General features: G+C 45.1%; 2 protein-coding genes across 2 annotated transcripts in view; both read right to left on the bottom strand.

The window, feature by feature from the left end:
- cpxm2 (carboxypeptidase X (M14 family), member 2) overlaps positions 1 to 1,595 on the bottom strand; it is a 45,933-nt gene extending 44,338 nt beyond the window's left edge. Inside the window, 1 exon segment of the mRNA XM_072456816.1 lies at positions 1,302 to 1,595. Within this exon segment, the coding sequence (XP_072312917.1) occupies positions 1,302 to 1,518 (217 nt within the window). The 5' untranslated portion in view covers positions 1,519 to 1,595.
- Positions 1,596 to 6,565: 4,970 nt separating this feature from the next.
- The window catches only part of chst15 (carbohydrate (N-acetylgalactosamine 4-sulfate 6-O) sulfotransferase 15), a 65,024-nt gene continuing 55,655 nt past the window's right edge, over positions 6,566 to 15,934 (bottom strand). The window contains exons 4-8 of the mRNA XM_072455734.1: positions 11,320 to 11,460; positions 10,421 to 10,577; positions 8,643 to 8,799; positions 8,407 to 8,554; positions 6,566 to 7,248 (exon numbers count right to left, since the gene is read on the bottom strand). Of these exons, the coding sequence (XP_072311835.1) occupies positions 7,016 to 7,248; positions 8,407 to 8,554; positions 8,643 to 8,799; positions 10,421 to 10,577; positions 11,320 to 11,460 (836 nt within the window). The 3' untranslated portion in view covers positions 6,566 to 7,015. The remainder of the gene's footprint in view (positions 7,249 to 8,406; positions 8,555 to 8,642; positions 8,800 to 10,420; positions 10,578 to 11,319; positions 11,461 to 15,934) is intronic.

Here is a 15,934-nt window from a genome sequence, read left to right on the forward strand (position 1 = left end):
TAAAGTCACTAAGTTCTGGCTATATTTACTTCTGACATTAGTTCATGCTGACGTGGAAAAAGGATGACTCGTTGCGTAACAGTCGCCGTGGCGATGATGCGCGCAGGGTCGTAATATTGTGGTCCATCTGAAACACATGCTCTGTACACACGGGGCCTGGGTCACATTAGCCACATTACTGTAGCGTGGGCCGTTCTGGACGTTCCACAGCTGCACAAACAGAGATGAAACGTGGGCTTTGAACACGGAGAAAGAATCATGTGGAAGAAGTTTGGTCTGAATTCAGACGTGAGATTCTGTTTTGATACTTCACAGTTTTACAGTGAAGCAGATATTTAACTCTGCACGTGGCTCATTTATCAAACTTGAATTACATTTTAGCAGTAGTAGTTGTAGTAACGGTAGTTGTAGAAGTAGTTATTGTTATAGTAGTAGTTGTTGTAGTCGTAGTTATAGCAGTAATTGTAGTAACGGTAGTCGTAGGGTTTGGCTGCTGCTGACCTGTCGTCCTGCATCCTACTGACCACTCCTCCTACTGCTGACCTGTCCTCCTGCAGACCACTCTTCCCGCTGACCACTCCTCCTGCTGCTGACTACTCCTCCTCCTGACCACTCCTGCTGACCACTCCTACGGCTGCTCACCTGTCCTCCTCCTGACCACTCCTCCTGCTGCTCACCTGTCCTCCTGCTGACCACTCCTCCTGCTGCTCACCTGTCCTCCTGCTGGCCACTCCTCCTGCTGCTGACCTGTCCTCCTGCTGACCACTCCTCCTGCTGCTCACCTGTCCTCCTGCTGACCACTCCTCCTGCTGCTCACCTGTCCTCCTGCTGGCCACTCCTCCTGCTGCTCACCTGTCCTCCTGCTGGCCACTCCTCCTGCTGCTGACCTGTCCTCCTGCTGACCACTCCTCCTGCTGCTCACCTGTCCTCCTGCTGACCACTCCTCCTGCTGCTCACCTGTCCTCCTGCTGGCCACTCCTCCTGCTGCTCACCTGTCCTCCTGCTGACCACTCCTCCTGCTGCTGAACTGTCCTCCTGCTGACCACTCCTCCTGCTGCTGACCTGTCCTCCTGCTGACCACTCCTCCTGCTGCTCCTGACCTGTCCTTGAACTGCTCAGTGAGAACAAATCCAATTATATTGTGTTATTGATTGATTTACATGCTGCTTTATTGTTGACTGGCTACTACTACTACTACTACTACTACTACTACTGCAGTAAATACTTCTAATGCTTCTACTTCTACTGCAGCAGTCACTCCTAATACTTCTCCTGCAGTAACACATGTCTCGCTCCTGTACCTGTCTTGTCCACTTGCGTCCTTCCGTCCGTTTGTCTCTCCATCTCCAGCGTCTCCCTCAGATCTTGTCGTCTTTCTGCAGTTTTCCCAAACGTTCTCGCTCCATCCGACTTGTGTCTCGCCTTCAGCTCCGGCGTGAAATACTCGTCCTGGGACGCGTGGCACAGAACAACTGTCCACAGCCAGAGCGAGAAGGCACAAAGGTTTAGTCCGAGCATGGTCCCGATCCTGGTCCTGGTCCTGGTCCCGGTCCTGGTCCTGTCGAGCCCGAGGAGACGTGTCCCATGTGAGGATCTTCTGTAGAGTTATAAAAAGTGAGAGAAAAGCAGAGGAGCCAGAGAAGGAGGAGGAGTTTGACTCTGGCAGGTGGATCCACACTTTGTTTTCACTCAAGTCTGGAGCTGAAGAAGAAGAAGAAGAAGAAGAAGAAGAAGAAGAAGAAGAAGAAGAAGAAGAAGAAGAAGAAGAAGAAGAAGAAGAAGAAGAAGAAGAAGAAGAAGAAGAAGAAGAAGAAGAAGAAGAAGCATGATTCAATAGAAAAAGAAAGATTTTTTTTCCCCATTGAGATAGATACGTTTATGCCGAACTGTGGAATGTTATTTCCATGGAAACAAGCAGAAAGAGTTAGTTACAAGCTAGAGTTAGTTTTTTAATGGAATAAAAACATATAAAATAAAAGACAACTTTATTATTTTTTTCATTTTAATTTATTTATTTGTTTGTATTTCATTTTAATTTTTTCTTATTCTTGTCCCGGTCACTTTTTTGAAGCTTTGACTTGTTTGATGACATTATATTCTTTTATCTTCTCTTAATCAAATGAAAATTGCGTAAAAAACGCTCAAATTGTTGCTAAAACATAAACATGAAGATTACGGAGAGTTTAAAATACATTTTAAAACAGATTTAGAACAATATTTGACCTTTGTGTAAATCTAAGCATGAAAAATAGGAACAAATTTCACCCAATTTTATAAAGTGTGTTTTTTCCCACGATTGGGTCAAATCTTCTCCCAAAGGTTTTCGCCCGGGTTTGAAAGGAAAGAGAGGTGCACGTAATATTAGTTATGAACTAATAAGAGGATGAACTCTGGGCCTGCGGCGAAAAACCTCAAATGCCAACGAAAAACAGATCTGACTATTTTTATAACGGAATGTTGACCTTGTGTTGTGGAACTCTGAGGAGCCAAAATGAGGTTTAAGATGATTCAGATCCAAACAAAATTGTCTGATTTTTCATTTCCAACTCAGAATTTTTAACCCTAAAAGTGTGAAAAAAAATATATAATCTTGCCGTTTAAAACTTCTAAATGAAAAAAATCTTCATATAAAGATATTTAGAATGAAACACCCACACCTCTGTCTCCGCCCCCTTAATAATGACAATGAAATGAATTTAATTCAAACTGTTCATTAAAATGGTTTGAAATGTTTATTTATTTATTTCAGGGACAGCGCAGATTTATACACATATTTGTTTGTGCATTTTAAAACGCTTTGACGTACGCTTTGCATAAATTTCATTTCGCAGTTGTGCACATTTAGTGGTACTTTATTTGAAGGGACAATGAGATTAGACTTAAATATATCGTTTCCATCTGCCGTCCCTGATTTACTGGAATATATTTGTATTAATATTTATTTATTTTATTTATTTTATTTATTTTATTTATTTTATTTATTTTATTTATTTTATTTATTTTATTTATTTATTCATCCATTTATTAATTTAATTTGCGTAACACGACCCCAATATGTCGCACAAACATGTCGCTCTTTCCTCTGGACAACTGACCATAAAGCGTGTCGTGTTGTAGCGTTTAGTCCAAGCTCCGCCCGCGCGCCGTCGCCCGTGATTACCGGGTCGTTACGGGTCCGCGGGGGGCCCGAGCTGCGCGGGGGTCAAATCAAATCGCCATCTTTGCCCCCGTCTCCGTGGAAACGGCGACGGGCGAGCGGGCCGGTCTTTAAACCCCGGCGAGAGAAAAAAAAAAAAAGCCACAGCGCCGCATCTTTTTAATGAGCGGCGGGAAAAGACGAGGCGGAGGCGGGGTTTGAAGCGGCGGCGATTACGAGGCGAATGTGAGGACGGAAACGAAGACGCGGAACGTGTTCGACGACGCGCGAGGATGGAGGACGAACGCTCATCGCTCATTTTGCCCGTTTGTGTCAAGTTTGTGATTGTACTTCCTGGTTGGACATAAGTAGAAGGTGATTCCACAGCTGTTACCATAGCAACCAGATTGTAAACAAGAGCCAGTTCTGATCTGACACAATAACACCATAAAACACCTTTATTTAGTCCATCCATGGTTTAAACTGTCTCTGTGTCGCACACTGATGACATCACAGAGGGATTCAGCTCCACTTCCTGTCATTTTAAACTTTTTCAAAATGTCTTCACAAACCTAACAGAAGTAAAATTGTGTTAAATATTTAGCACAGGTTCTGACTTCTAGATACAGTTGTTACCGGGACCAAAACACGCTCAAACCCCACATTACAGTACGCTCTCCTTTGTTACCACGCCCTAAACACGCTCGAACCCCACATTACAGTACAATCTCCTTTGTTACCAGGCCCAAACACACTCCAAACCCACATTACAATACGCTCTCCTTTCTTACCGGACCCAAACACACTCAAACCCCACATTACAGTAGAATCTCCTTTGTTACCACGCCCTAAACACGCTCAAACCCCACATTACAGTACGCTCTCCTTTGTTACCGGACCCAAACACACTCTAACCCCACATTACAGTACGCTCTCCTTTGTTACCACGCCCTAAACACGCTCGAACCCCACATTACAGTACGCTCTCCTTTGTTACCACGCCCTAAACACGCTCGAACCCCACATTATAGTACGCTCTCCTTTGTTACCGGACCCAAACACGCTCTAACCCCACATTACAGTACAATCGCCTTTGTTACCACGCCCTAAACACGACCGAACCCCACATTACAGTACAATCTCCTTTGTTACCAGGCCCTAAACACGCTCTAAGCCCACATTACAGTACAATCTCCTTTGTTACCACGCCCTAAACACGCTCGGACCCCACATTACAGTACAATCTCCTTTGTTACCAGGCCCAAACACACTTCAAACCCACAATACAGTACAATCTCATTTGTTACCGGACCCAAGCACGCTCAAACCCCACATTACAGTACGCTCTCCTTTGTTACCAGACCCAAACACGCTCTAACCCCACATTACAGTACGCTCTCCTTTGTTACCGGACCAAAACACGCTCTAACCCCACATTACAGTACGCTCTCCTTTGTTACCACGCCCTAAACACGCTCTAACCCCACATTACAGTACAATCTCCTTTGTTACCAGGCCCTAAACATGCTCTAACCCCACATTACAGTACAATCTCCTTTGTTACCAGGCCCAAACACGCTCTAACCCCACATTACATTACAATCTCCTTTGTTACCAGGCCCAAACACGCTCTAACCCCACATTACAGTACAATCTCCTTTGTTACCAGGCCCTAAACATGCTCTAACCCCACATTACAGTACAATCTCCTTTGTTACCAGGCCCAAACACGCTCTAACCCCACATTACATTATAATCTCCTTTGTTACCAGGCCCAAACACGCTCTAACCCCACATTACAGTACAATCTCCTTTGTTACCAGGCCCAAACATGCTCGAAAATGCTCAAAAATCCAACGCTACTTGACATTTCTTTTCCGTATTCGACAGTTTGAGCAGTGAAACATTTCGAAGAGTCCAAACTTGTTCCTCGTGAAATATAAACGAATTCGGACTAAAACAAAAACAACTTTACGACTTTTCTCCTGATGCAAACCACTGGAGACACGTGTTCTGCACATCTGCCGTTTACGCGTCTCTGCATCTGCAAACCGGCTCCAGCGCCGTGGAAACCTTTGCCAAAGCGACGTCCCGTCGGGGTTTGTCGACTTTACGTCACGTTACGGGTTTTTTCGCTGCAGATTCCAGGCTCTCGATGAAAAAAATGTGTTACAAACGATGTTGTTTTGGCCAAGATTTTGCTTTAGAAAAAAACGCTGTCCAAGTCCAAATTCACCACGTGTCGAAGACGAAAAGGACTCGTCTGGATTTGAGTCGTTTTCGCGGGGAATGATTTAATCGCGACACGTTTTGAACAAAAAGAGGGAGAATTTTATGCCAAAAACAACCTGCAAGACGAAGTCTAGAGGTCATTTTTAATCTGTTCTTTTTTAACGAAAGAGGCGAGAAAGCTGAGAAAAATGGCAAAGAGTTTAGGATAAAGTGGATTATAAACGTCTGAAGGAAGAAGTAAAGACATAAAAAGATAAATATGAACGTTTGCCAGGCCAGCGACAAATTCTTTTCTTAGCGTTCACTGCCCTTGTATGGCCATAAAGTGTAAATGCATCTACTTAATTCAACGTTTTATTAATATCAGCCTGATGCATTTGCAGGAAAACGCTAAACAAAACAGTACATGAACGCAACACAAATCAAGAAAATAACCCCCAAAAATATATATAAAAGATATATTTTAATCAACTTGTCTCAAACCCAAACACACATGTACAAATTAAAAATGAAATGTGAAATGTAATATTTAAGTTTTATTGCTTGCTCTTTTTCTCCCAAATGTATTTAGTAATTTTTTTGCATGATTTAATTTATGTAATTTTCCAATATATATATATATATATATATATATATATAGATTTTTGACTCTCCTCTGTTTACTTTTTAAATAAAAGCGCAACACTTTTGAGTATTTATCTTTATTTTCTTGTACAACTCAAAAATAAACATCCACAATTTACAGATTTAAACTGTTTTAAATCCACACCAGTCAAAATGACTATAATGTTTTATTTAGTCTTTTTTTTTATTGTCAGATAATTCAGTGAAATAAAAAGTGCAGGAGTGTCAAATCTCAAGTCACGATATCGATTCGATTTGGAAACATTTTGGGTCTCGGACAAAAAAAGTACAATTTTAGTGTCATTTAATTGAAAAATATAAACTTAAAACACTTGAAAAATTATGATTCCATAAATTGCAGCAGGCAAAGGAAACTCTGAAAGTTTAACCCTGAAAAAACAAGTTTGAATTGTTTTATTCTTCAGCAGCAGAATTTTTGCAGATTAAATGAAAAAAAAAAAAAAAATATGAAAAAAAAAATTGTGTAAAAAGTGTAAAATTCACTGTGAAATTTTTGTTGTTGTTGAATTCACTGCAAATTTTAAACTCCGATTTTAGACGGTTGAATTTGAGGGCTTGAAAATCAGAATATTTTTTTCAAATCAAGAAAAATGCGATGAAAAAACGTACACTGCAAAATTTATCAACTGAAATTCCCAACGGAAAATATTCAGGGTTAAAAAAAGTCCTTTAAAATTCTGAATCTGACGAGACAAAACGATTTGCACATTCAAAGGCCTTTCAGCTGGTTTTGTCTTTGAATAAAACTAAACTTTTTCACCTTCATTCACAGAAGAACGACAGCAACTTTGCGCCGGTTTTTGTTCCCTGTGAAAAATCCCAGTAAAATGACAAAAAATGTACTCATAAAACATCCACATTTTACAGAATATCCGGCAGTTCGTCCACAGGATTCCACTTTTTAAAACGATTTGTCTTTGAAATCCATTCAAATCTGGAGTCATTTTAGCTTGTGTGGGTTTTTTCCCCCGTTCTGGCACCGTTTCCATGGCACTTGCGGGTTCAGGGGGGCGGGGCGGAGGCGGAGAAAGAGGCGGAGGAGGAGGCGGAGGAGTCCCAGAGAAAAGAGTCGTTGCGTAAGACTGAGGCCAGCTTGGCGTTGAAGGGCCGGTAGAAGTGGCTCAGCAGGGCCCTGGTGGCGGGCAGCATCGGGCCCAGGCTCCGGTCGGACGGGCGGCGGGTGTTGGACGCCGGGTTCCGGGTGATGTCCGACTCCAGCCGCTTGGACAGAGGCCCTGAGCAAATACAAGCAAAGTACTGCATGAGTATATCACCAAATGTACTCGTTTACTATGAAGAGATCGACAGAAACGCTTTAAAATCCAGAGAAACCAACACGGACCCCAAACCGCCTGGCCCGTGGTCCAAAACTGGGCCGCGGGCCATCTGATGCTGGTAAAGGTTTTATATTAAAATGTGCTTTATTTTTGTTTTATAGTCTGTAGCTGCATCCCTGTGTTTTATTCTGAAAATATTGAGCTATATAAACATAAAGTATCAGAAATAAGAATATTATAACATATTTTACGCTGTTGTTACTGGCCCCGCCCCCTTCACCCGGCCCCTGGACAAAAACCTCTTGTGACTGTGAGTGATGCAGCTGTGTCGCCCTCTGCTGGAGAGTTAAGGCGGCTATGGCCCTTTTAACACTATTATAGTGACGTACAGTATTCTTAATGTCATATTCTCTTAAGTTATGGAACATGTGGCCTTAAAAAAGATGAAATAAATAAAAATAAATAAATAAAAAATGCACATAAACACATTCCTTTTCTATTTGATGAAAATGTCTGACTATTGAAGCAACTACTGTTTCAAAGAGGCAGGAAATGTATGTAAAATTTCAGCTTAAGGAATTTAAAAATTAAATATAAAATAAAAATAAAATAAAAAATGCTTTGAAAAACATCTCATTTTGGGAGTTTTTGTTTTGCTGAATGTCCTTTGACCTTCAGCAATAACAATTTCTTCCTTATTTGAACAAATTAACATGTTTTTTGATGATCTCCTTTGTTACCAGGCCCAACACATGCTCAAACCCCACATTACAGTACAATCTCCTTTGTTACCAGGCCCAACACACGCTCAATACAATCTCCTTTGTTACCAGGCCCAACACATGCTCAAACCCCACATTACAGTACAATCTCCTTTGTTACCAGGCCTAACACATTAAAAAAAACATATTACAGTGCGTTCTCCTTTGTTACCAGGCCCAACACACGCTCTAATCCCACATTACAGTACAATCTCCTTAGTTACCAGGCCTAACACATTAAAAAACCCATATTACAGTGCGTTCTCCTTTGTTACCAGGCCCAACACACGCTCTAACCCCACATTACAGTACAATCTCCTTTGTTCCCCTTGCAGCAGCGTGACGTGAGACTGACCGAGGCTGAGGAAGTGGAAGACCCGGTTCATGGTGTATTTGGTGTTGGAGGCGTGGTCTTCCAGCCTCAGGACGAGGATCTGCTCCGGACTGAAGACGGACAGCCAGTCCAACAGGAACACGATGTAGAGCCCCACGTGAAGGCGCACCTGCCGGGAGGGGGGGGGGGGACGCCTGAGTACCAGCAGCAGTAGAAGTATCAGCAGTAGTGTCCGCTGCAGTAGTAGTAGTACTCACGGGCATGGCTTGGTTGACCGTGCTGTTGTAGACACACGACTGGACGCTGGACTCGGTCAGGCAGCTCTGGAACAGCAGCAGAGACTCAGACACTTTGTCGTGGAAGTCCTCGGCCGACTTGTTGGAGATGCCGAAGTAAAGGTAATCCGAGTACAGCCTGAGGGCGAGAGCAGCCACGTTACCGCCGAGGGTACTGCGTGTACTGCATGTACTGCGTGTACTGCATGTACTGCGTGTACTGCGTGTACTGTGTGTGTACTGCGTGTGTACTGCGTGTACTGCGTGTGTACTGCGTGTACTGCGTGTGTACTGCGTGTACTGTGTGTACTGCGTGTACTGCGTGTACTGCGTGTGTACTGCGTGTACTGCGTGTGTACTGCGTGTACTGCGTGTGTACTGCGTGTACTGTGTGTGTACTGCGTGTGTACTGCGTGTACTACGTGTATACTGCGTGTACTGCGTGTGTACTGCGTGTACTGCGTGTGTACTGCGTGTACTGTGTGTGTACTGCGTGTACTGCGTGTGTACTGCGTGTACTGCGTGTGTACTGCGTGTACTGCGTGTGTACTGCGTGTGTACACACAGCTAAGCAGGTCTAAACCAGGTCTAAACCAGGACTAGAATTGTATTATGACTTAAGAAAGACAAACCATTGATCAAATATATAGTATAAACCACGACTAAATAAAAACTAAACCAGTCGTCCAGTAAACCCTAAAAAACAGTGAGTGTGTCGGGCAGACCTGGGCGGGCAGACCTCAGCGGGACAGTGAGTGTGTCGGGCAGACCTCAGCGGGACAGTGAGTGTGTCGGGCAGACCTCGGCGGGACAGTGAGTGTGTCGGGCAGACCTCGGCGGGACAGTGAGTGTGTCGGGCAGACCTCGGCGGGACAGTGAGTGTGTCGGGCAGACCTCGGCGGGACAGTGAGTGTGTCGGGCAGACCTCGGCGGGACAGTGAGTGTGTCGGGCAGACCTCGGCGGGACAGTGAGTGTGTCGGGCAGACCTCGGCGGGACAGTGAGTGTGTCGGGCAGACCTCGGCGGGACAGTGAGTGTGTCGGGCAGACCTCGGTGGGACAGTGAGTGTGTCGGGCAGACCTCGGCGGGACAGTGAGTGTGTCGGGCAGACCTCGGCGGGACAGTGAGTGTGTCGGGCAGATCCCGGCGGGACAGTGAGTGTGTCGGGCAGATCCCGGCGGGACAGTGAGTGTGTCGGGCAGACCTCGGCGGGACAGTGAGTGTGTCGGGCAGACCTCGGCGGGACAGTGAGTGTGTCGGGCAGACCTCGGCGGGACAGTGAGTGTGTCGGGCAGACCTCGGCGGGACAGTGAGTGTGTCGGGCAGACCTCGGCGGGACAGTGAGTGTGTCGGGCAGATCCCGGCGGGACAGTGAGTGTGTCGGGCAGACCTCGGCGGGACAGTGAGTGTGTCGGGCAGATCCCGGCGGGACAGTGAGTGTGTCGGGCAGATCCCGGCGGGACAGTGAGTGTGTCGGGCAGACCTCGGCGGGACAGTGAGTGTGTCGGGCAGATCCCGGCGGGACAGTGAGTGTGTCGGGCAGACCTCGGCGGGACAGTGAGTGTGTCGGGCAGATCCCGGCGGGACAGTGAGTGTGTCGGGCAGATCCCGGCGGGACAGTGAGTGTGTTGGGCAGACCTCGGCGGGACAGTGAGTGTGTCGGGCAGATCCCGGCGGGACAGTGAGTGTGTCGGGCAGACCTCGGCGGGACAGTGAGTGTGTCGGGCAGATCCCGGCGGGACAGTGAGTGTGTCGGGCACCTCTCGACAGGATCCCTGAGCATGACGATGAAGCGAGCGCGAGGCTGCAGAGCGTGAACGAAGTCCTGGACGAGGAACGGCGGCTCTCTGTCCGTGCAGTTGTCGTAGACGTAAACCCAGGCGTTGTTGTCCCACATGGTCGACGCGCTGGCCTCTCCTGTTCACACTGTGTTTAGTCCAGATTCAGACCCAGTTTAGACTGGTTTAGTCCTGATTTAGTCCTGGTTTAGACCTGGTTTAGACCTGGTTTAGACCTGGTTTAGACCTGGTTTAGACCTGGTTTAGTCCTGGTTTAGTCCTGGTTTAGACCTGGTTTAGTCCTGGTTAAGTCCTGGTTAAGTCCTGGTTTAGTCCTGGTTTAGTCCTGGTTTAGTCCTGGTTTAGACCTGGTTTAGACCTGGTTTAGTCCTGGTTTAGTCCTGGTTTAGACCTGGTTTAGACCTGGTTTAGTCCTGCTTTTGACCAGCTTTAGTCCTGGTGTAGTCCTGGTTAATCCTGCTTTAGTCCTGGTCTTGGTTTAGTCTCGGTTTAGTCTTGGTTTAGTCTTGGTTTAGTCCATCTTTAGTCCAGTTTTAGTCCAGCTTTAGTCCAGGTTTAGTTCAGGTTTAGACCTGGTTTAGACCTGGTTTAGTCCTGCTTTAGTCCTGGTTTAGTCCGGGTTTAGTCCTGCTTTTATCCTGGTTTAGTCCTGGTTTAGTCCTGGTTTAAGTCCTGGTTTAAGTCATGGTTTAAGTCCTGGTTTAAAGTCCTGGTTTAGTCCTGGTTTAGTCTTGGTTTAGTCTTGGTTTAGTCCAGCTTTAGTCCAGGTTTAGTTCAGGTTTACTTCAGGTTTAGTCCAGCTTTAGTCCTGGTTTAGTCCTGCTTTAGTCCTGCTTTAGTCCAGTTTCTTCCTCTCTCACCGATGATGATGTCGGGCTGACTCGGCGCCCTCTGGCGGTCACTGGTGGCGTTGCCCTGGATGTGGTGAGCCGCCTGGTCAAACAGGTCCAGATAATCCTCCACAGGGAAGCGATCGCGGCGCTCGCTCAGACGGATCAGACCTGAAACACACGCACTTTAACCCCAGAGTATCCACGGTAACGGCCCGAAGAACGGACACGACCCCAGAACCTCTGCTTTGTTTCACTTCACAACTCTTACTTTTAGTCACATTTCAACCGCTTTACTTCTGATGAGTCCTGGCGCCCTCTGCTGGCTGCGCTCACACAAACACATCTAATTCAGGAGTCGACACTTCAAAACCTGAAGATCTTAGATTAGACTTTTAACGTTCATGTTCCTGGTTCTTGTCGTGGAGTGTAATGAGACCCGCTTTAGTCCTGGTTTAGTCCTGATTTAGTCCTGGTTTAGTCCTGATTTAGTCCTGGTTTAGTCCTGATTTAGTCCTGGTTTAGTCCTGATTTAGTCCTGGTTTAGTCCTGGTTTAGACCTGGTTTAGACCTGGTTTAGTCCTGGTTTAGTCCTGGTTTTAGTCCAGCTTAAGTCCTGGTTTAGTCCTGCTTTAGCCCTGGTTTAGCCCTGGTTTATACCTGGTTTGGACCTGGTTTAGTCCTGGTTTAGCCCTGGTTTAGACCTGGTTTAGACCTGGTTTAGTCCTGGTTAAGTCCTGGTTTAGTCCTGGTTTAGACCTGGTTTAGTCCTGGTTTAGTCCTGGTTTTAGTCCAGCTTAAGTCCTGGTTTAGTCCTGCTTTAGCCCTGGTTTATACCTGGTTTGGACCTGGTTTAGTCCTGGTTTAGCCCTGGTTTAGACCTGGTTTAGTCCTGGTTTAGTCCTGGTTTAGTCCAGCTTTAGTCCTGGTTTAGTCGAGCTTTAGTCCTGGTTTAGTCGAGCTTTAGTCCTGGTTTAGTCGAGCTTTAGTCCTGCTTTAGTCCTGCTTTAGTCCTGCTTTAGTCCTGCTTTAGTCCTGCTTTAGTACTGCTTTAGGTGCAATGAGAGCTCTAGCCACACGGGGGAGCTAGAGGCTTGTGAAATGAAAGCAGACGCTGGGACTGATTCTTTGCATTTTACTCAGAGACTTTTGGGCTAAATTGTTCTTCCAAGTGTCATTTTGTCACATCATCGGCGCCGCTGACAGTATTTTGAACGTAAAGTCGCTCGTGCTGAATATTTGGAGCTCGAGGGTCGATGTTTATGGTGGAATTTGTCGCCTAAGTGTCGGATTGAAGATGTTTGGACCCGGCAAACCTGGAGCAAAATCATTCAATATCTCCAATTATTATTATTATCAGCTCCAATGGTTCAAAGTCTTTGTAATAAATAATAACCATTTTGAATTTGGGTTAGTTTGTCTTTCTATTGTAAAAGATGGAAAAACACGATATTCTAGCCTAAAAAAAAATCTGTATTTGAGCTTCACAAAAGGTATAATTTGCGGTAAAGTGTGCGATATATCCTCGTCAAAGTCACGCACAGGTCGTTTCCCTTCGGCTAAAACCACCATCGTTTGTCATATTTCGTGATATTCTGCGGTTAATCCCGGTTTCCACGGTGACATCGTGTCCCTTTTGACCTGGACGCTTCCGTTTCCGTTGCTCAGCGCCGCCCCCTGTCTGACGCTTTATGAAACGCTGAACATGAACACGGCCGCTCTCGCTCTCCCATTGATCGTTTTTCCGCCGCCGCCGCCACGCTTTTCCTCCTCATTATTTCCCCTCGTTTTCCCGCCGCGACAAGCCTTTTAAGCCGCTGCCGTGAAGGCGTTGTAGTCCGGGGTTGATGAGAAGAGGCGCTCTGACCGTTTTCTCTCCATTTAGACCTGTTGTACTTCTAAATATAGTTTTACACCGATCGAGCAGGTATTTGTGGAGAAAACGTGGAAAAATCTGTAGAAAAATGACAGGAAGTGACATCACACCAGGGACACTCATACAGGAAGTGACATCACACCAGGGACACTCATACAGTAAGTGACATCACACCAGGGACACTCAGTGACATCACACCAGGGACACTCATTCAGGAAGTGACATCACACCAGGGACTCTCATTCAGGAAGTGACATCACACCAGGGACACTCATACAGGAAGTGACATCACTCAAAAAAAAGTAGTTTCTTTTGTGTAAATTCTGCATAAACTTTGTCTGGAATGAGTGTCCCTGGTGTGATGTCACTTCCTGTATGAGTGTCCCTGGTGTGATGTCACTTCCTGAATGAGTGTCCCTGGTGTGATGTCACTTCCTGTCATTTTTCTACAGATTTTTCCACGTTTTCTCCACAAATTCCTGCTTGATTGATGTAAAACTATCATTTATATTTACGACAGGTATAAATACACTAAATACAGTCGGAATTAGAAAGTCATAAAAACCTGTTGTACGTCACTTTAAGATCAAGGTTTTTTTTCTCTTTCCTTTTAAAAAATCTTTTATTGAACAACAGCACAGAGTAAAACACATTGAAGCCGTACATCTCCAGTAGGTGGCGGTAAATGTCACTTTGAGGCGCATGTGGTTTTTCGGCACGTGTCACAGTCGCATATTTTGTCTGATTTTCATCGCTCAAAGTTCGTTTCGTAGATATTTTTTGCGATTTCCCCCTTGCGCCTTAGAGTGGCGGAATGTTGGTGCTTTGTGACGTCATCGTCACGGCAACTACAAGATATGACCATGCATTGGGGGGGGGGATCATCTAAAGTCTAAAGCAGGCGTGTCCAAACTACGGCCCGGGGACCAAATGCGGCCCTCAGACCAATATTTGTTGGCCCTCCTGCTGAGTTGGTCCAAACAACAAAAAGTTGTACTTTTAACAGTAGAATTGGAAAAATTCAAGCATTTTGATGTTATACCAGCCTAATATTAATGTTCCACATCTTATTAAAGGTGGAGGCATCGGGAACTATGTCAAATGCTTAAATTAAACTGTCAAATACACTTTGTCTGGTTGTGTGTGGCCTTTAGCCGCTGATCTAAAGTATAAAGAATAAAGTCTAAAGTTGTTGCTTTTAATGGCGACTGGCAGAGAACGGCAAAGGTGCATCATTCTCCTCCTTCTTCTTCTTCAGCTCTAGGAAGAGCGTTACATTACTCATTACTGCCACCTACTGTAGTTAAGACTTTAGACTTTATTCCGCCATCGAATCACCAGGACAAGATCTTAAGATCATATGACCATGATTACGCAAAGAATAGTCAATGGCGACAAATGCACCTTTAAAGGCGGCAACAACAACAACAACAACAACAACAACAACAACACAATCACTCGCAGCAGCTTCTTGTCGAGTTATGCATTTGTATTGATTTTTATTGACGGTAAACATGGAATACACTCATTTCAGTCCTTTTCAAATACAGATATTTGAGCTAAAGACTATTGTTTATGACTGAAATACTTTTACCTGGTTTTTAATATTTTAAACACCACATTCATTTGTTTTTATTTATTTATTTTGACAAACACTGTTTTATATTCTTATAAACTGCATTGTGTTTTTAATTTACTTTTTGAAATGTGTCTTAACATCGTAAAGCACTTTGAATTGTGCTCTATAAATACATTTGATTGACTTTAACGTTCTCGTAAACAATTCAAGACAGAAAACACAATGACATCACAACAGAAACAACAAAACAATCAATGTGAAATCAAATGGAAGCGTAACAATCACAAAGATAAAATCCTCTCGGTCATAAGCAAAGAGCCCATATTAGAGCTCGCTTTAGAGCCCACGTTAGAGCCCATGTTAGAGCTCGTGTTAAGAGCTCGCGTTAGAGCTCGCGTTAGAGCTCATATTAGAGCCCACGTTAGAGCCCATGTTAGAGCTCGTGTTAAGAGCTTGCGTTAGAGCTCGTGTTAGAGTTCGTGTTAGAGCTCGTGTTAGAGCTCACGTTAGAGCCCGTGTTAGAGCTCGTGTTAGAGCTCGTGTTAGAGCTCACGTTAGAGCTCACGTTAGAGCTCACGTTAGAGCTCATGTTAGAGCTCGCGTTAAGAGCTCGCGTTAGAGCTCGTGTTAGAGCTCACGTTAGAGCCCGTGTTAGAGCTCGTGTTAGAGCTCGTGTTAGAGCTCGTGTTAGAGCTCACGTTAGAGCCCATGTTATAGCTCGTGTTAGAGCTCGTGTTAGAGCTCACGTTAGAGCTCACGTTAGAGCTCACGTTAGAGCTCATGTTAGAGCTCGCGTTAAGAGCTCGCGTTAGAGCCCATGTTAGAGCTCATGTTAGAGCTCACGTTAGAGCTCGCGTTAGAGCCCATGTTAGAGCTCGCGTTAGAGCTCATGTTAGAGCTCATGTTAGAGCTCACGTTAGAGCTCGTGTTAGAGCTCGTGTTAGAGCTCGTGTTAGAGCTCACGTTAGAGCTCGTGTTAGAGCTCACGTTAGAGCTCATGTTAGAGCTCGTGTTAGAGCTCATGTTAGAGCTCATGTTAGAGCTCGCGTTAAGAGCTCGCGTTAAGAGCTCGCATTAGAGCCCATGTTAGAGCTCATGTTAGAGCTCACGTTAGAGCTCATGTTAGAGCTCGCGTTAGAGCCCATGTTAGAGCTTGCGTTAGAGCTCATGTTAGAGCTCATGTTAGAGCT

This window comes from Eucyclogobius newberryi, unplaced genomic scaffold (genome assembly GCF_026437365.1).
Source record: "Eucyclogobius newberryi isolate DKJ021-1_F unplaced genomic scaffold, fEucNew1.0.hap1 SCAF_20, whole genome shotgun sequence".
Taxonomy (NCBI): Eukaryota; Metazoa; Chordata; class Actinopteri; order Gobiiformes; family Gobiidae; genus Eucyclogobius; species Eucyclogobius newberryi.